General features: G+C 38.2%; 3 protein-coding genes across 5 annotated transcripts; 2 read left to right on the top strand and 1 right to left on the bottom strand.

Annotated features, from left to right (window-relative positions):
• Positions 1 to 156: 156 nt before the first annotated feature.
• On the bottom strand, positions 157 to 7,055 carry LOC136255712 (protein O-linked-mannose beta-1,2-N-acetylglucosaminyltransferase 1-like). Its single transcript, XM_066048540.1, has 22 exons — positions 6,957 to 7,055; positions 5,926 to 6,037; positions 5,754 to 5,875; positions 5,630 to 5,695; positions 4,501 to 4,614; positions 4,031 to 4,100; positions 3,934 to 3,981; positions 3,302 to 3,487; positions 2,869 to 2,906; positions 2,746 to 2,816; positions 2,658 to 2,689; positions 2,343 to 2,386; positions 2,165 to 2,290; positions 2,055 to 2,113; positions 1,928 to 2,000; positions 1,520 to 1,698; positions 1,229 to 1,369; positions 1,134 to 1,178; positions 1,020 to 1,083; positions 860 to 973; positions 624 to 694; positions 157 to 339 (listed from the first exon to the last, which is right to left on the bottom strand). Exons 1-22 carry the CDS (start codon positions 6,978 to 6,980, stop codon positions 285 to 287), a joined length of 1,854 nt encoding a protein of 617 aa, XP_065904612.1. The 5' UTR covers positions 6,981 to 7,055; the 3' UTR covers positions 157 to 284.
• LOC136255715 (ELMO domain-containing protein 2-like) lies at positions 7,015 to 11,512 on the top strand. The gene is made up of 8 exons (XM_066048544.1): positions 7,015 to 7,172; positions 7,220 to 7,248; positions 7,298 to 7,386; positions 9,084 to 9,213; positions 9,635 to 9,768; positions 9,821 to 9,889; positions 9,944 to 10,074; positions 11,131 to 11,512. The coding sequence occupies exons 1-8, from the start codon at positions 7,052 to 7,054 to the stop codon at positions 11,247 to 11,249; spliced, it is 822 nt and encodes a 273-aa protein (XP_065904616.1). The 5' UTR covers positions 7,015 to 7,051; the 3' UTR covers positions 11,250 to 11,512.
• On the top strand, positions 11,371 to 19,330 carry LOC136255713 (G protein pathway suppressor 2-like). 3 transcript variants are annotated; one of them, XM_066048542.1, is made up of 8 exons: positions 11,371 to 11,512; positions 11,561 to 11,754; positions 12,990 to 13,114; positions 13,417 to 13,573; positions 17,559 to 18,008; positions 18,298 to 18,456; positions 18,992 to 19,118; positions 19,176 to 19,330. In XM_066048542.1, the coding sequence occupies exons 1-7, from the start codon at positions 11,425 to 11,427 to the stop codon at positions 19,109 to 19,111; spliced, it is 1,293 nt and encodes a 430-aa protein (XP_065904614.1). In that variant the 5' UTR covers positions 11,371 to 11,424; the 3' UTR covers positions 19,112 to 19,118; positions 19,176 to 19,330. The 3 variants fall into 3 exon arrangements, with proteins under 3 accessions (XP_065904614.1, XP_065904615.1, XP_065904613.1); XM_066048543.1 differs by lacking the exon at positions 19,176 to 19,330 and having other exon boundaries at positions 11,564 to 11,754; positions 18,992 to 19,168; XM_066048541.1 differs by lacking the exon at positions 19,176 to 19,330 and having other exon boundaries at positions 18,992 to 19,168.
• The last annotated feature ends 192 nt before the right edge of the window (positions 19,331 to 19,522 follow it).

Raw genomic sequence — 19,522 nt, 5'->3', positions numbered from 1 at the left:
CTACTGAAGAGATATTGCTTATAGCATTCTGTTGTAAGTAGAAGTTTCCCTTGCAAACACCAGACTACATACATAATCATGGCATGTGCTGCTTTTACAATGGCATTGCTCTCTGACCAACTTGAATTAATCCAGCTAGTGTAAACACTTCTCAGATGGGGTGTATCAGTATACTTAATTCAGAGAAATATAGATTACTATACATTACTGTGTTTTGGCTTATAAAAACTGTCAGTACAAATGTCTCATGGTTGTGATGTCATTTGAGGTCAGCAATATAAGTATCATCTGTTCTTTGGCTTTTCTATCTTTAGTAGTTCAACATCGTCCGGCTTGTACCTAGTAATATAACAGGAAATAATTTGTAAAAGTCTGAGCCATATTTTTAGGAATCACTACTCCATACATCAGAAAAGACTTTGATTAGGACAAACAACAAAGTCTGGCTAACAAATGACATGGGAGGCTAGACTTTGCTTAGTTACACAGTGTAAACAGAAACTGGCATTAGGTAAAGTATATAATCCCTTACAACAACAACAACAACAACACCAACAACAACAACACCAACAACAACAACACCAACAACAACAACACCAACAACAACAACACCAAGTTCTCACGTGCAGTAGGGGGAGTCAGGACAACCAATCACAACAATCTGGTTACTCTTGAACCAAAACCTCCACAAGCTCTATAAGACCATTTGACACAGTACATAAAACACAACAGTGAAAACGATATACACAAGATAAAACTCAGAGACTGAATTTTACAGGTGTACTATATGTAGTCAATAGATAACAAATACAACTTAGTAATCATTTGTAGGAATAGTCTATAGCTCTACCAAACTAACCTTGTGAAATCCTCGAGCATCAAGGTCCCACAGTTTAAAACACTTAGCCACACCCATCCAAGTGTCATAATCATGACGGCTGTTCTTACTGATGTACATTGTGTATATTTTGCCCTGTAGGTGTGGTCTGGATCATGTGATCACACAAGAACACACTCACCTTTGTGTCAGGCACAAAATTACTATTTTTACATGGGTTTCCCTCTAAATGTCTGACCGCCTTCCTAATGTGACCATCCATTGATCACAATAGTAACAATTAACACCCACTAACTTGATCAGTTCATGAATTATTTCCTCATATCCATCGTGTGTCATCCTGCATCACATGAAACCATGTAACATCATGTGATCTCACATGAGACTAACCTTTCCAGATCCTTCAATTCTACCATTGGTTGTTTGTTGAGTTTGTGTTTCTTAAAGTAAGCCTCTTGGAAGTATGGGTTGACATTAGTACCAGAGTTACCAAAGTGATATGTCCGTGATACATCTGGTATGATGCACTCCCTGTATAATGTATAATGAAAAAAAAAATCTGCTAGCTAACTTAGCTATATGTATCTATGCACTACAGGCAGGTACAATGTACAAATTAATCATTAAAGCATGTATGTATGATCTTGGTTCTACTATATGTACTAAAACACAGCAGGTTACCTTTCCTTCCTGATCTCATCAATTCTCATCCACATGTCCCAGTCCCATAATTTGTCCGGAGTTGGCCATATTGGCTCTAGTTCTTCTTTGAACATTTTACGCTTTAGCAGCCACCCCAGTCCTGGCATTGTCTCTACTCTGTACAGTAACTGACTATCCTCACAAGAGTGTTCATATCCCTATGGTAACATTGGTGGTGACACACACACGCACACACACACAAAGAAAGTCCTTGATTATTGTGTTAGTATAGTCGGCACTGGAACACATGTGTGCTACTTAGGTACTACGAGTCAGAAATCCTCATAGGGCAGCTGCAGAAGGCCCACAGATGAAGGTGTGGGACCTTTGGTATACCAGGCCAATGCTCTAGCCACATGACTATGTTGCCTTACACATTACACTCACCAGATCATTCCAAGCCGATACACAATAAATTGTATCATCTTTGTCCATTAGACCAATGGTCTGACTAAAGTAACTATGGAAACAGAAAACATTGTACATTTAAATCATTATAGTAAGGTTTAAATACTTGAAGAAATCTGGAGATACTTCCAAATCTTCTTCAATGACTATAGCATAAGGAGCATCCTATAAGAATAATAATAGTAATTCTAAATATCCATTCAGTGTTATAATTACTGGATAGAGCTCAAAGATTTTCTTCAAGCTAGCCAAATAATGTTGAGTGATGCGTCCATTCTTCTGACTGGATGGTTCATGTTGAACAGCTCTAATGTTATATAATGATGCCACAGCAACAGGCTCCTGTTTAGATAGGCATAACAAGTGGATCATGTGATCTGAAACACACACCCACCTGATAAAATCCATCAATGAAAGCTGTAATCAGTGAAGCATTTGCTATGAGACAGTAAAGAAAAAATACTTGTTATTTCTAAAATTAACAAAACACTCTTATAAAGCAGTCAGTACTGAAATTTACAAATTGCATGCTCACTCTCCTCTTTCACAAGACCACCTCATTATAGCAGTTCTAAGCATATAACTAAAGTGCACTTTCATAACTTCATTCTTATTATTGAGAATGTATTACTTGGTCCCATATGGCCCTTGATGAGGTTCAACTGTACAGCATGACAGTACCCATGATGGGATACAGTTAGTTACATACCTCCAGGAGCTGATAGCATTGAGCGTATTCCTCTACAAAAGATAGCAGGACCGATAATTTATTAACAAACACAGAACATTTCCCTTACTTGAACAGATACTGTGGACGATTACTAGCGATAATTCCAACTGGTATGTTTTTGACATTATTGTTTGGTAGCTATGCATAAGATATGTAAACTATTATAGAAATTGTAACCATGGTAACATACTGGTTCTGTCTTGATAGTAATGGGAAGAGGATGCGAACCTATATGTGGTACGATTCTTATGATTTCACTCACATAACAACATGGTAACTAAAGAAGGCTGATTACACACCATCAAACATCTCATAATCTCCAATGCTGACTATATACACAATTCCATGTTATATAACACACAAAAAGATATCTTATGCATGAAATGTTGGTCCTGGCATGTGTGTATCAGAATTCTCATAATGAATTTGTAACACTATAACATATTATTGCTTTCCTAGGTTAGAAGCTATCAAGCCTAAAGATCTTCATACGTAAATGTGACTAAATCATCAGTCACTGTCAACAGGCACTATATTTGGTTGTGTAATTACACATGGCAGTATACAATGCTAGTAGGGAGGGTTATGATCAACCATCTTTGCACATGTGGTCCATAACTCACAATCACACAGTTCTCCATAGCCTTCATAGCGAGAACAGAAATTACGACGAGCTATATTGTCTTTACTATCTGGCCAATCACAGATAAGTTGCTCATTGGCTAGTGGAATAGTGACGGCTAATGTGGTTGGTTGACCCCATTCTTGCAAATTGGGAGACTTTGCAAAATCTTCTCCAAAAGTATCTCCTACAAATTAAAACAACAAAAACATTTTCAGGACATTCTTCATACTCATGACATACTCCTTAATGACATTTTTGTTGAATGTCGATTTTTTTTTCATGCATACTAGTTCATAGGAGCAGGTATTTTCCATAACACACGCACTGTAACTTGTATATTTTTCATGCAAATTTAGCTTACTATACTGTCAAACATGTGGTGTTCTTCATGGCACAGTACACTCTGTCTTATTCATGACATTGTTTACAGGTTTAAACCCATGACATTTCCACAAGTTCAAACCTATTTTCATGAGATTTTCAAAAGATTCATAATGTGCTAAATATTGCACTTTTACAGCATGCGTGTGCATGTAGTGTAAAGAGTATGTGTGTGCGTGCATGCGTGTGTAACAGCACAAATAAACTACACACATTTCGCAGCTATACACTGCACACTCACAAGCATACCATTTTTCTGTGTAGCAAACACCCACATGTCTCTCCAGTGGAGTGACTCTACAGAGGTTTGACAAGGTAACACAATGCAGTACAATGTTGTGCTCACCAGAAACATGACTGCCCATTTTCTTCAACAGTTGTCGGGCACTGTCTTTGAGAGAAAAAGTAGCCTCATCCTTCAAACAATGTAGGAACAATAACATACATGTGGTATGTATACATGTACATATTACATGTGCACAGACTTACATATGTATTTGTACAAGTGTTAGGAATTTAAAATATTATATAGGGATTACAGCATTGGAAAGGATCTTAACAGTACCTAAAGCCACAATAGTACACATTTTAATCGATCCCTATTGAAGCAATATATACGCTATACATACACAGAATAGCAGCTGTAAAGTTTTTGTTGCTTAAATAAATAAAATGACTACTTTATTTGACTGTTATATTAGAATGCTTGACTGCTCTATTAGAATATCTTGATGTTGTGATCTAATATCTCAGTCATTTAGATATGTAGTCCAAACACACACCTCTAGACAAAACTATATTCACACAGAGGCTTACCTTGATGGCAAAGAACAGATATCTCCCTGCCATGATTGATTCCAGGAAGATTTCCAATTGGTCTGACCCTCCAGGCATGTAAGTGTCAAACCTTCTGTCAGCCATTACAGCTCCCTGTGGGAAACCAAACAAAAGAAAACATCCAACCCCCAAATATTTCAAGCATGTACAACTTGTTCAGTATGAATGAAAAGTAGAGAGAACAAACTACAGTGGCCAGCTAGCTGTGTATAGTTAACAGTGTTGGGCAAGTTACTTTGTAAAAGTAACTAGTTACATATTACATATTACTTGCAACTGAACTATTTAGTTACAGTTACATATTACCCATAAAATAAAGTAACTGTAATAATATTACATATTATATTACTTTGTGTCCACAGCCTTAAGCTGTCACGTGTGAAACTACCACCTTATCACGTGACATGATTGCGTTGTTGGACAATATGCAAATCTTGGTTATAAGTAAGAAGCTGGTGAATAAGCTTCATTCAGTAGGCCTCGTTACTTCGTTATGGCTAGGCGTTACTCAGAGGATAACTAATGAGATTAGTAACATCGTTACTTGTAGTAATAATATTACGTAATATTAGACTCGTTACAGTAACTATATTACTTAGGTAACGTGTTACATTTGTAAGTAAAGTAACTTGCGTTATATTACCTGTTTTTATAGCGTATTTCGTTATATTACTCTGTTACCACAAAAGTAATAGTATTATGTAACGCGTTACTCCCAACACTGATAGTCAAGCACCAAAGAACTGGCAAGGAAGATTGGGAATATTTAACCTGTAAACTATCGTTATTTGTGAGCATATACTAAATAGTCTGATTTGTATGTGTATACATATCTACTATAACATGATTATATTATTGTACTGTTAGTAAACATGTACAAAAGTTTCCTAAAATGGTAATCCAAACTAAAGTACATAGATGTACAGTTACTCCATCCATCCATGCATGTATTAACATACAAATCTCTAGTGCACATGCAAACATGTGTAGCTCCTAACTCCAAGCAAAAAAGTATATGCAATATGTATAATTATGTACAGATCAAACAAAGACAAACTAATCATTGCATGATGTACATGCAGTGCTTGATGATTATTTAAACACTTACAGTAGCTTGGTTCACCACAACCACATACATGCCACGAGCCTCATCTCCACCAGTGACATGTAGGGCCTAAATGCAGAAAATGAAATGGTAACTTTAAAAGTGACACAAGCACACACACACGCACATTTTTCCCTTCAATTTTAATTGAAGCTTTTTCTTTACTAGAGTACATTTGAACATGTAGAAACTTCTTAGGTGGTTGAGATGCTTTCAACACATTAGCAATACGTTTAGTAATGGATGGTTCTACAGCAAACAAAATGAATTCACTGCTGTTGGTACACCTTAGTTCTTACTGTCTTCTGAATGGGTGTGGTCATCTCTTCCTCCCATATGATTGGTTGTAAGGTCGTACACAAACATGACATCCATCAACAGTAACCCGGACACCAATACTGCTAGTAGCACCTAGTAACATGTCCATCGTAACTTAAAAATGTAACACAATATTGAATGTCAGTACATGTGAAATTTCAGGGGTATATATTTTCAGTTTTTGTAGAAATTTGAAGGTAACATGTAACTTAACTAGGAAAAGAGATATATGTAATGTACCAGCTGTAGCTGTGAAAACATTACCAATCCTAGTCACTTCCAAATACTTCATTGAAATCAACACATTGCAGAACTACAAGATGCGTTATGGCACCACAACTGTACAATGATATAGTGTCCTCTGTACAAGGCTGCTTTCTTATACTTCACTGATAATGTTTAAAAGCAGTTCTTAGAACTGATGTAGTCTCCCTTCAAATCATTAAATCATTAAACAGCTGGCAGACCAAATCTATTGAGTACCAATCCCTACGGATTATCTTTTCATACAAAATTCCCAAGCTCCATATGTTTTACATACCCAAGCTCCATATGTTTTACATACCCAAGTCACAATCAAAGAAATTACAGGTATGGAGAAATGTGCAAGTGATAATAGCAGTTTGAACACTTTGGAAGCATGGTTGATATCAAGGCCAATTCATTCGGAACCACTAGTATCATATGCACTACTCATTTATCAGGTGATAGTATAGCATTTAAGAGCATCAAGACAGTATCATTATAAACCCATGTACACTTCTCTAGTTCCACTGATCACATAGAAAGTGTACACAGATCATACTAAGGGATACCTGTAGCAGCTATCATGATCCCTCTAATAGTTACAAAAAAGCCTGACAGACTGTAGACCTTTTCACTGGAGGCTAGCTATATAGTAGGTTTTAGTTTCGTTTATAAGGGGAGGTCAGAGTGCATTTAAATAACAAGATAATATGGAAGGTTGTACAGTTGACATACAGCACGTAGTACATGCACACAATTTACTAACCTTCCATATCCGAGCGATGTTCATCTCGAAGGCTTCATGTATGTTGTGATACTTCTGTCCCCTGGACTCTAATAATTTCGTACACGACGTGGGCGATGTTGATTCAGTGGCTATGGCGCGTATGGAAGTGGCTACTGAGACTGTTTACTGGTCAGTGTGAACTAGAGAGGCTGTGTTATATGAGATTACCCTTACATCAGTTAGCTCTACGTGTTGGTACGTTGCATTATGGGTCTTTTCTATTTTGATCAAGTGAATTGCAGAAAACAGCTTGAGAAGATCACGTGCTTTGGTAAGGAGCTGTGTTATGGTGGTCTAGTTGCTATGGACACCAATATTAGGAGTTGAGGAGGTTGTTAGATGGCGATCACACAAGTGATAATGCCATAGATGTGGTGCTGAGGGTGAAAAGGATTAAAAACGATGCCAAGTTAGTACAGGAAATCCTCACTCTACCTGTCATGGAAAAATCAGTCCGGGTAAATCGGTCCGCCCGGACCAATTTGGATACCAAGACTGGTCCGGCCAGACCGATTTTTGTTAACCAAGTTTAGTCCGGCCAGACCATTTTTGGCATCCAAAATTGGTCTATCCCAAACTTGGTTGGCCACATGCACCCCTAATTACTTGGACCAATTTTGGTCGGTCCATCAACGCATGCAGCCAATGATGCATAGCTAAGTTGTTTGTGACGGATGCACTGTAGCTGACTTAGCCTGGAAACTATTATTACGAGTAGCATAGTTTCATTTTCCTGAGATGATTTACGGAAAATGCATATTAGGTAGTAGCTAGAAACTAAATTCCATGCCATAGCTATAAATATGCAGCGAGGGACAGAGTCACAAAATTAGCTAGCTAATATTTTAATTTAAAGCAGTGTGGGATGATAAAAGTCCTGCATTCTTCTTCTCCATGCATGTCAATATCCAGGTGGGAAGTAGAGGTTTTCTTCCAAACATCAACTCAAATGACTCATGGTGTGCAGTGTTGTATGCAAAAACACAGGTAGCTATCAAGATATTCTTCCCAAGTATCTTTTTATATGCTCATTAAGCAAGCATGCATGCTCTGCAGTGTTTGGTTGAATCTTTCATCCAGCCTATTTTCACCAGCCTATGCTGGATCACTTATACTTGAGGATGGTAGATAGGTGTTAACTCATGATCAGACATTATATGAGCACAGTGCACATGCTACTGTGTACTTCACTGTACACGCCAAACAATAACAGTGTCAGCTCTTCCCTGATGTACATATTAAGACATTCAGGACTCTCAACTTAAAACCTGGGCTAGCCACCCACCTTCATTTATTTTTGGATCAGTGCCTGCATGCTGATAAATGTTATAGGTGACTGCTCTATTAGAGTATCTCGATCTTAAGCATCTCCAATGCAGCTAGTTGATCCAATGCAGTGATCCCTACCCTAATTGGATAACTTGTACACGCCAAACAATAACAGTGTCAGCTCTTCCCTGATGTACATATTAAGACATTCAGGACTCTCAACTTAAAACCTGGGCTAGCCACCCACCTTCATTTATTTTTGGATCAGTGCCTGCATGCTGATGAATGTTATAGGTGACTGCTCTATTAGAGTATCTCGATCTTAAGCATCTCCAATGCAGCTAGTTGATCCAATGCAGTGATCCCTACCCTAATTGGATAACTTTAGCACAAATCCATGCAGTGATAATGCTTGCAATGCTCATTATTCTAGATTAATAGCTATAGCTAAGTCGGCTGCAGTGATCCGTCACAAACAACTTATAACAGTGCATAATTGGCTGCGTGCGCATTAGTGGTCAAGGGTGCATGTGGCCAACTAAGTTTGGGCCGGACCAATTTTGGTCAGGTTGGACCAATTTTGGATGCTAAAAATGGTCTGGGCTGACTAAATTTGGTCGACTGAAAATGGTCCGGCTGGACCAATTTTTGCCCTGGACCAAATTTTCATTGCATAACTCATTATAATGACTACTTCAGCACAACTTCATTACCTCTTTATTAAGACCATCTCTTATGAGTGGGCTAGGTCCCATCATTAGTAAAGGTGTATGTCGCACTATTGAGGCTGAGAGGCGATAGTTGTAGTCTTGGGAGGTAATAATCATGTTGTTGTAGGTGTATGTCATCATTGAGGAGTTCCCTGCAAATTGTGGTGGGTGTGGCTGGTCTAGTTAGGGAGGTGGAGCTGTTGAAGAAGGACAGATACAACAAGGACAATGAACATCATGAATCGCTGCTGTCTCAGGTGGGTAATTATGTATTGTGTTATTTCTTAAGAAATTATTGTGCTCAATTAGGTAGGCTTTCTTATCCCCTCCACTTTGTAGAGATGCTCAAAAGAGCAGTTCATGATTAGCTACTCTAGTAGGACATTCATGAACTCAAACAAAGTGTTCAGATTCAGTTTCAAATAAAATCTAACCAAGATTGTTACCAAAGTTAATTTCAGATTTTCTTGGAGGGATGCCCAGTATGCATGTCCTTACACACTGTAAACAGTCACCATCTTTAGCCCCCTTCCTCAGATATAAGTATGTTGCTACACTGCTGCTCATGCAGCAACGTAGAAGATAATTTCCAGTTCATAAAATTTGCATGTGTATTAACTTTACCACCTCATTTGTCATACTATATAGCAATGTTTTGACAGTGATTAATCACTATAGCTATGGGATCACATGATGCCTTCAGAAAAGCTAACATCTCGTGTGAGTGAACAATGGAAGGACCTTGGTTTCCAAGGCACTGATCCTGCGACTGACTTCAGAGGGATGGGACTATTTGGATTAACATGTTTACAGTATCCTAGCAACCAATCATGTAATATGTTGTATACCTTAATGTAATGCAAGTCACCTGGCCAGTTGCCGTGGTGACCTAGCACGACAGTTGTTATCACATTCTCGTCATCCAACTCTTGGGTAAGTGATATGTGTGATCTTGCTACTGTGGTAATGATAACATCACGCACACAGGTACCCGTATGCCATAGTTGGTATTGACCTAGCCAGTATGATATGGGAGATGTTGGAGAGGCGTGTGCTGTATGCATACCTCTACAAGACAGCCCCACCCATTTCTCTGCAGTGTGTGATGGAACTGTTCTGTGAGTATGAAGTGTTGTGGTGTTCACTATGTAGACTGCGCATCTACGTAGCCACAGGAAAAAATTTGCTAAATTTGAGCAATTGTTTAGCTTAGAAAAACTTTTAAATAGATAAAATGGTCTTAAGGCTTTGTCATTGCACACGCAGTACACACACACACACACACACGCACGCACACACACACACGCACACACACACACACACACCCAAGTGTCAATTTATCTGAGTTGGAATGCCTGAGGTCCACTTCCAATAAAATCCAAGAGGTCCCCTTCTCCTCTCCCAAACACACAGACACTGTGCACAGTCATTGCAACCTTTAATATAAGGTTACTCTAGTTAAATGACCATTTCAGCATATAAAGCTTGTGCAGTAAACGATCGAAATTACTCTAATAGAGCAATCAATTACTTTATAGTATCAGAGATGCCAACCTCTGAACAATTTTAGGAGTGAGACCTCAAACACTACCAGCAATGTGGACCAGACTCAAGTGCAGCTCCAGGATTTTTGATAGCGAAGACCAAAAAAAAAAAAAAAAAAAAGGTCGCTAGATGCTCAAAGTACAAAAATAAACACAGGTCTATCCAATTTTAAGCACAGGGCTAATTATGAAACAGATCAGGCATGAGAAATGCGTGAGATTACTTGCCAAAGAGTGAGACTCACGCCTAATGCATGAGAGTTGGCATATCTGTAGTATAGCAATAAAAAATGGTCTAAAATACAACTCCAGAGCTCCTAAGGAGGTATTCCTCCAACCCCCTCCGGTCCCTTCTCTAATGCATGTTTGTTGTACACTTAACACCACCATGTATATTACATTGCAAAAAGTTGACTCCCTTTCTTATTAACCTTTTCCACTGCCCCTGTGTATATGGTTACTATTGTACCACTGCACAATGCTGAACCTTGATCATTATATTGTGTACATAACATGTTCTCACCTTTACACACTATTAGATTCCTACACTATGTAATATGCAGTGTCTGAAAGTGTCCTTAATGCGGTTCCAGGCACATATTGTTATCAGTTATACAACTCATATTGCAGGTGAAGCCATGAGGGAGTTTGATAGTTTATGGCAGACAGAGAAGCCAGAGAACATACTGGCCTACCCCAGAGTTAGGGAGAAGTTTCTGATCATGATACGAGAAAAATGGACTACTTGACAGAGATATGAAGTATTACATATATGTAATGCATTTAACTATCAATTCTCGAGTGTCAAATATACGTAGCCCACAATCAAAAACTTTCTTACCGTTGGTGTGCTTTAATAAGAGTATACGTCATTGCGATAAACTAACACTTCAATACTAGTTGTAATCTGGAGCGCGTCTTCATATGGTGACACTAGTTAAAAGAAAACCCTTATCAAGGCAACAGTTTTTGGCGCTAAGACAACGGATCCTTCGCAAAGACGCGCCACCTGGTAAGCATATAATCTACCTGTTAGTGGTGCATTACCGTGTAATTATAGCAGAAAATACGATCAGTGAAGATGTAGAGGTGAAGCAGTCGCCTCCTCGTAACGAAGAGGAGGATAAAGACGATGACGTCACTGCTACTACTGAGCCTAGTCCAGAGGAAGAGGAGGAGAACAGTCAGTTGTTGCGTGAACAAGAAGAGAAGTGCAAGAAATTGCGTGAAGATCGCAATGAGATTAGCAGACAGGTATGGTACTATACAATGCATTGAGATGTTGTGAATTTTCATTGATTTGACTTGATTTATTGTTTTAACTTCATGATTTTGTGTTGTCTTCAACATTGCACACATAAATGCTGAGTAATATATTTAATCTATGAATGATGTGATTGGCTACAGCTGTTCTGCCAGGCACCACCAAAAAGAAACATAAGCTGAATCATTTGTGTCACATATGTACCTTACCTATGTTTGTTGTATGCTGTGTGTGTGCATGTGTTACATGTACACTACCATCCTGCGGCACGGAAACATATCACCTAGTAATGGCATTACCCTTGAGTCTGCTGTACAGTTAGAGACCAGACAGAATTGTAAGCAATCCATTTAAAATATCCTGTTTGGATTGTTCATAAAGAAAAGCTAGCTACATACAGGTATGCCTATGTGGATTGAAATGTATTCTCAAGCCTTTTATCAGTACAAATGCTTCAATTCAAAATATAGAAGATTGAAAGCATTTAATTTCAAACACTTTGAAATTTATACTTGTGAGTACTTAATGCGTCTGCCTGGAACTCCACTCACCTTATCTAAATTTCAGAAGCCTGTAAATTATAGGTTGTTTAGTGTCCCCTGTCTGGGTGAGCATATACCTTAACGGAGGTCTGAGACGCAGAGATGGTGATCTAAAGATCTAATGCGATTCTTGTGCGTGTGTGTGGTGTTTGTGTGCATGCGTGTGTGGTGTTTGTGTGTGTGCGTGTGTGGTGTGCGTGTGCGTGCGTGTGTGGTGTTTGTGTGTGGTATCAAACGGCATTTTACCCTGTGATCAATAATTGCATAGAGTAACAGTAATTGTTCATTTATGTTGCCATTAATGGTTGCTGTATTTAGTCCTAACCAATATGACATTAAAGCAAAATGGCTAATTTTAGAGTTTCTGGCACTGCCAAGCAAATCCATGAAAGCGTGGCCACACGCTTGCTTGTGTTGTTGCTTTCAAGAGTTATCTTTGTCCTTATTACACTCTCCTTGACCAACAACTGCTGAATACTTGGTTGAATAACACGAAAAACTGGTGAACAATGAACCATTGCCACGTACACACCATTTTGCGTAAACAAACAATCACTGAAATATCCGTGTTACTCTCCACATTTTATTAATCAAATGGTGTTACGCCATTCAATACTCTTGGTTACTATCATATGTTCTTGTTGATACTCGTCACAAATCATACTACCAATTAATTCACACAGCTGGCCAGTTTAGAGAGCAAATTGGCCTCACTGAAGGAGGAGAAGCATCACTTATTCCAGCAGCTCAAGCAGGTACTACACGAGGATGAGCAGAAACGTCAACTACAACATGACCAGAAGATGAGGTGAGCCACACTCTCTGGCTTATTGATCAATTGAAACAGTTATTAGTAGAATTTTTTAGCTTATATGACATTTTCCTTTCTTGTTAGTGGTCTCCCTAAATTGTTGTTTTTAAACAGGTGTGTGTGCTTGTTTTTTGTTGTTGTTTTTTTGTTTATTTTTTGAAATTGTTTCCATAAAGAACATATGATGTCCATTTGTTTGTCCATACCCACCCACATTTTAATAGCAAAAACTGCCAGATTGCCAAATTGTGTTTGCTTATATTTTATGTACTTATTTGATTCTTGTGGTCAAATGTTAGGGAGCATCAGCAGCAAATTGCTGCCACTTCAGTAGCTATGAGTGAAGCCCCTCCCACCAGCAGCCAGTTACAACAGATTCAGCCACTCCTATCTCCTCATCAAGATCAACATCAGAAACAACCACAACGCCCTCCACCAGACCATCAACAGCAAAAGGTACTGAAAACTCAATAATATAGTAGCGCTACCCTCCAGACCTAAACATACATGTGAATATTATATTTGACCCTCTAGCATCACATCAGTTAAACCTACATATTATTATTATTATTAAGTTTAATATGCAAAACCTCCATTAAGGAGTATGACGCATATATCTTATATCTTACAAAATTATTCAAGAGTTTCTGATCAAGTTCATCACAATACTTGCTTGAGACACTGCATCGCTAAAATCTGTTCTGTAGCTATTTTGATCTTGATATTATATGGCTTGATATGATGGAGTTGGTCTAAATTAGGAAGCTTCTCTTAGAACTATTTTACCGTTCTTAATCCGATACAATTTATCCTGCTTGTTGAGCTCACTTAGCCTGGCACGTAGTTGTTTGTTCCGTATTTGCTCTTGTGGGATTAAGTCAGGTGTTATAAATACTTTAGTGACATGAGTCGGGTGCTCCTTCTTACGCAAGTTCAACCTGTTGCGGAGAATTTTAAACTTTTCCTCTCTTGTTGACAAAGTAACTTTCGTGAGTCTGGGCCTTCCAGTCTGTTTACCAATCCGTGTTACATTACTGATGTGAGCATTAACTCCAATGTATTTATTAATCAAGGATGTGACATTCTGAGTATCTTCGTTCTTCCGAATACTGGCTTCCGCTGATATGGATTCTGGAAGGTTGTGCACAATCAAATTCAGTTTCCGTTTCTCCCGTTCCTTTTCTTCAGATATGACCGCTGCAGTCATTGATGCTATTGATTCAACAGTTACCTCCTTGCTATGGATCACTTGTTCAGATGGCTCAGTGTTTTCTACTACAGTGGTAACAGGCCCTTGTTCACTGTAACTAACTAAATTATTTACTTTCTCTGTCAAGTCCTCAAATCTGTTTAATAAATCCATTTGCACAGAGTTCAGCTTAGTTTCTATTACATCACAAACTTCCTTAGTGTTGTCATAAGCCATTAGGGCATTGGGCAATTTGTAAAAACAATGAGAACAGAAAAATACAATATTGTTTGGTAAATCAGAAAGAGCGCCATATTGCCCAACACTTAAATTAATGCAAACTCTGTGCTGCCACTTTCTGCACCAAACGCACTCAAAAGCATCACCAGTTATTAACTTGTTACAGGTGATACACGTGTTGCTCTCCTCTTTATCCAATGAGAACGCTGGTGAAGTCGAATTTCCACTAGACGGCTTGACTCCCCTGATTTTTGGCATGGTAAATAGTTTGTCTATATGTTACAATGAACAGCAATACTTGTACGCCTGTAGAACCAAGAGAAAGGGCGTTTCAGCGGAGACAAATATTCAGTACTCCAACTCCCGTGTCTCACGTGCCATAAATGCCATCTTATTCATCTACTCATTATCTTTGTGTTTCCTACATCCTCAAAGGTATGCATGTTGCATGCGTTTGTTTACAATATGGTAGACATAAAAAAATTTCGTCCTACCTGTATGTGGCTTCAGCCCAAGATGTCCAACCATAGCAGCTATAGAGCATACATCATGGAATTACCTTAGTCTGCTTTTGTGTCCCATTGCTTTTTCCACTACCTCAAATGTGTTGATTTGCAGTAACACACAGTGGCGTCAGTGCAAGCTGGCCATTACAAGAATTGTCTGTAATTTTTGTAGTGAGCGGATTACTTTCAAAGGCATTTCTTGCATTTTCCTTTGTTTGTAATGCTGTGTAACAAGTTTAACCATAGAAGTGTAACCATAGATAATATACGTAAACATGGATTGGAAACGCATTAAAATATTTTGTCTATCCTCATTACAGTATGCTAGTTGTCAAAATGTTGGCAGGCTGTTAACAGGCCCGTTATTTAGTAGTGCAGACATTTCTTTTACTTTGTCAGTGTGTTGCGTTATGTACTGAACAAGAATACAGGTGTGTGTGGTGATGTTGGAGGGAATACCATTGGTGACAGGTGGATAGGGCAGGTGAGCATTAGCGAATATTTCAGCAGCGTAGCTTTTAGCCAACTTTTCATGGCTTCATTTGCACTACCCATTAAATGCTTGGCATGTTACAATAAAGCTTTAACTACAGTTTTACTTTGCATGGGCAAAATAATTACAAAAACTTAGAGCCTATTTTGGCATAGTTTTATCGAAGTAATGGAAGTATACAGTAAAGCAACAATACCTAAGTAGCCTAATAACATTCTACCTGTTACTAGTGATGCAGGCAACAGATTAGAAACGATGCTGAGGTTACAGTTTCTTCAGCAAAATTACAAAACTGTTCCGAAACACCATATTCCTCTTAAACAATGAGAATTTTGTATCCCTACTGTTTGCTAGGAGTCAGCGTGTCTAACCAGTCCAACCTCCAGTTAGTGTAGGTGGTAATTAATCCAGCTGCAAACAACAAACATCGTGTGGTAACATACAAGAATGCAAAACACTCTAGCTGTACTAACCATAATTTTTCGTGCACATAATGAGGATATGGCACAGTTATTGTATTTATTTGTAAGCGCATTTCCAATCCATGTATACGTATATTATCTATGGTGGAACAAAGCAGGAACTAAAGCGAAATTCCAACAACGCTTTCTGGTAATTGATAATTAAGGCAAGCGTTATACTCTGGCTGGCGTTATTCTTTCCATTTATGCGGTATGCATTGGTTCACCAGTCATTGTACAAAAATTAAACAAGCTAGTACAGGAAAATTATAATTTTATCTCTGAGTAAGATCATAGAAACTAGTATTTCAAAACTTGTTAATTTAAAATGAAGTAGGGATCTATGCAATAAAAAAAATAGTGAACCAAGAGATGAATGATGGTATTGCAGCATAGCTCGGTGGGAAAGTCCCTACTTTGCCACATTAACTATAACAATTATTTTGTTCAATGCCAAAGTAGGGACTTCCCACTGTGCTATACTGTAATACCATCATTCATCTCTTGTTTCACTACTTTTTATTGCATAGATCCCATTTCATTTTTAAATTAAAACATTTTTTTAAAATACTAGTTTCTTCACTTTTGTTGTAGCACAGCTAGCTAGCTACAGTGTAACTTGTGACTGTTCTATTAGAATATCATACATGACTGTTGTATTAGAGTAACTGTTGTATTACGGTATCTCAAGGGGCATGCAGCTAGCTAGATCAATAAGGGGTGTGGATCTTGTTTACTGTTAAGTAAATGCTAGATTGTTAAGAGGTATGGTCTTCATACTCTATCACTATTAGTCCACCTAGATCTTTATTTGATGGGTATGTTCACAAACCTAGGGGAAGTTGCAGATATCTAGCTAGTGTACCTCTTATAGAAGTACAGGAACTGAAACACTTCTGAAATCCAGCTCTGAAATAATTCTGTGGTGTCTAAATATGCTGCTGAAAGAAAGAGTTGATATGGAAAATTAATGTGTTGATATGGTTTCGTTGGAGCAAGCAGCCTGATTGACGATAAAAGAAAAGACTAGGTGTAGGCGCAGAGGGCCTACACTTGTCGGAATGCCAGAGTGCAGTATAGCTGCAGGTGTAGATGACTTTGTTCCTTGCTTTCTATCAAACGGTACAGCAGTACTAATAAAGTAGAGATTGCACCAAAAATTTTTCATGCCACCTAAAATTCTGCCTTTGAAAATCATCCTAGAGACATCTTACACAACAAAAATCACCTTTACGGATTATTAGTCCATATAATATAACATAACAAAGCACTTACAGGTGGCCGGATATAGAATTTTTTTAAAGCTTTAATTTTGGTCTCGTTGCCTGACTGCTCTGGAGGCCAACAAAGCAGCGCATGGCCACCATTTTATGCCACAATATCAAACTCACCAGTGGGATGTACTGAACACTTAATCCCCACTTCGATCATACCCAATTTTTCCATAGACTTTTAGTAATAAGATAGTTATAGCCAATAATATGGTCTTTTTAAAGGGGTAGCTAAGCCACTAAACGAGATTTCATTGTTTTTATTTCTTCCTTATCTACAGCTGGGTAACGTGTCTGCTGGTATTAAGAGACCAATAAATGATTCTGAGGAGTTGGCTGGATCACAAGATTACTCTTCACCACAACCACCTAAGAGACCACCATTGCTTAGCAACCCACCCATGATGTATCGTCCACCCTCAGGCTTTTCCCAACCACAACAACAACCAAATTTCAATAATAATGTCTCATTTAGTAAAGCTAATACATTTCAAGGGTTTGAACAGCAACACCTACAACAGCCATTTCCTCCAATGGAAATGTCGTACCAACAGCCGGGATTTCCCCTTCAAGTACCTAATGAGCCAGGGCACATGATCAGTAGCCAATCAGATCAGAGATTTGCTTATCATGGAAGGCCCCCAATCAACACAGAGGCCCCTGATAATTATCGACCACCATTTCCAAACCAGGTACACCCTGGTGGACAACAAATGGAATTTGGAAATCAAGTAAGTCAATCAATCAGTTACACATCATTCACCTGTGAAACATTCCGCCTCTTTGTAAAGAGAACTAAAGATAATACTGTAGGGTTTGTTTATTAGCTTAGGAAACCATGCATTGTGTAAGGGATAAAAAGGAACTTTAGCATTAATCTATAGTTCGTATAGGCACTAGGCTATTGGGTTGTAAGTATGCAGAAGAAGTTTGATGATATGTGATAAACCATTGATAAGTACTGTAACTTGTACCGTATGTTCTAATGCCTCACACTACAATGTGGTCTCACACATACAGGGTTACGGACAGGAGTTCCCTCCTTCGCAACAACCACCTCACTTGATGGGATACAGTGGTAACCGTGGTTATAAGGTTTCTCTAATGGATCATACTGCAACTGGATCGACTTCTAATTGTAGCTCACCATCATCTCTGCAGAGTCCTATTACTAGCATGGTGAGTTTATTGGTCAACTGTTTACATGTACATGTAGTCAGCAATACCACTGTGTGACACCTCTTTAATATATAAGACCACTTTATAAATAACCATGTTGAGTAAAGTCAACTGTTGTTATCCAAATGCCTCTCAAAAATAAGGGAATTGGTTCAGACAAACAAATACAGAACTCTACACTAGGAACAACATACACTTGTTGACAAAATACTCTAATAGAACAGTCACTTCCTTATTAGGGTAATGGAATTCTACTGTATATTCCAAACATAGCTGATAACACTGCCTTTTTGGGCCATATATTTGATCCCAAAGATATGGCACTGTTAATGAGAATTCCTTGTATTAGAAATGATAATAGTCCATTTACTATCTAATGACGAAGGCGTCCTTTTATCTAGATTCCCAAACTTTTTGAATAGATACTTAGTGATCCTAGTACTCAGATGTCAGTTTCCACTGTTTTAACTATGTATAGCTACCTAACATTACAGTACAAACAGAGCCACTGTGATGATTAATGTGTCTATTTCAGTCCATGCCGACATCTGGTCCGTTTTCTCCTCATGAGCCATCGTCATATCAGATGAGCATGACTGCTCCACCTCCTTACTCACATGATCAACAACTTAGTAACAAGCCATTGAAGAAATAAAATGCATGTGTGTATTCAATATTAATGTTTTTGATGTATTCATTGTTCTCTACTTTACTTACAGCATGGGTAACTAGAGATCTTGCCAGAATTAGTTTGGGAGATAGCAGGACAACTTTATACTGTGTTCATGTGTACACTGAAACTGTCTTAGACCGTAATTAGCTTTTTTTTGCTGTAAAATAATTTTCGTATGCAAAGAAAATTTCTTGCACGAAATTTTTATACAAGATCGAACTACTCTAATAGAGCAGTCATTTACGTAAAATACAAATAAAGCGAATTACGGTAGCTACTGTCACCTCTCTATAAAGGCTGACTGAGGAATGTATACTCTATTCCACCTTTCTAAAGCGTTCACCTGTCTATTAAGGCCAAAGATTTGGCTTAATTAAGGGGGCATGTTACTAA

This window comes from Dysidea avara, chromosome 5 (assembly GCF_963678975.1).
Source record: "Dysidea avara chromosome 5, odDysAvar1.4, whole genome shotgun sequence".
Taxonomy (NCBI): domain Eukaryota; kingdom Metazoa; phylum Porifera; class Demospongiae; order Dictyoceratida; family Dysideidae; genus Dysidea; species Dysidea avara.
The sequence above is the reverse complement of the archived record's forward strand: the minus strand, read 5'-3'. Positions and strand labels throughout refer to the sequence as shown.

Bases quoted from the DNA above. Each gene is read 5' to 3' on its own strand.
- LOC136255712 (XM_066048540.1), bottom strand. From the start codon at position 6,980: ATGAACATCGCTCGGATATGGAAG. The intron at 5,696-5,753 runs GTGCGTGTGTGT...TTCTGCATTTAG, and splicing joins TTAAAATTGAAGGGAAAAAT to GCCCTACATGTCACTGGTGG. The intron at 1,084-1,133 runs GTTAGTGGGTGT...TGGTCACATTAG, and splicing joins ATAATTCATGAACTGATCAA to GAAGGCGGTCAGACATTTAG.
- LOC136255715 (XM_066048544.1), top strand. From the start codon at position 7,052: ATGTTGATTCAGTGGCTATGGCGCGTATGGAAGTGGCTACTGAGACTG. The intron at 9,214-9,634 runs GTGGGTAATTAT...TAATCACTATAG, and splicing joins ATGAATCGCTGCTGTCTCAG to CTATGGGATCACATGATGCC. The intron at 10,075-11,130 runs GTGAGTATGAAG...CTCATATTGCAG, and splicing joins GTGTGTGATGGAACTGTTCT to GTGAAGCCATGAGGGAGTTT.
- LOC136255713 (XM_066048542.1), top strand. From the start codon at position 11,425: ATGGTGACACTAGTTAAAAGAAAACCCTTATCAAGGCAACAGTTTTTG. The intron at 11,513-11,560 runs GTAAGCATATAA...GTGTAATTATAG, and splicing joins TCGCAAAGACGCGCCACCTG to CAGAAAATACGATCAGTGAA. The intron at 18,457-18,991 runs GTGAGTTTATTG...TGTCTATTTCAG, and splicing joins AGAGTCCTATTACTAGCATG to TCCATGCCGACATCTGGTCC.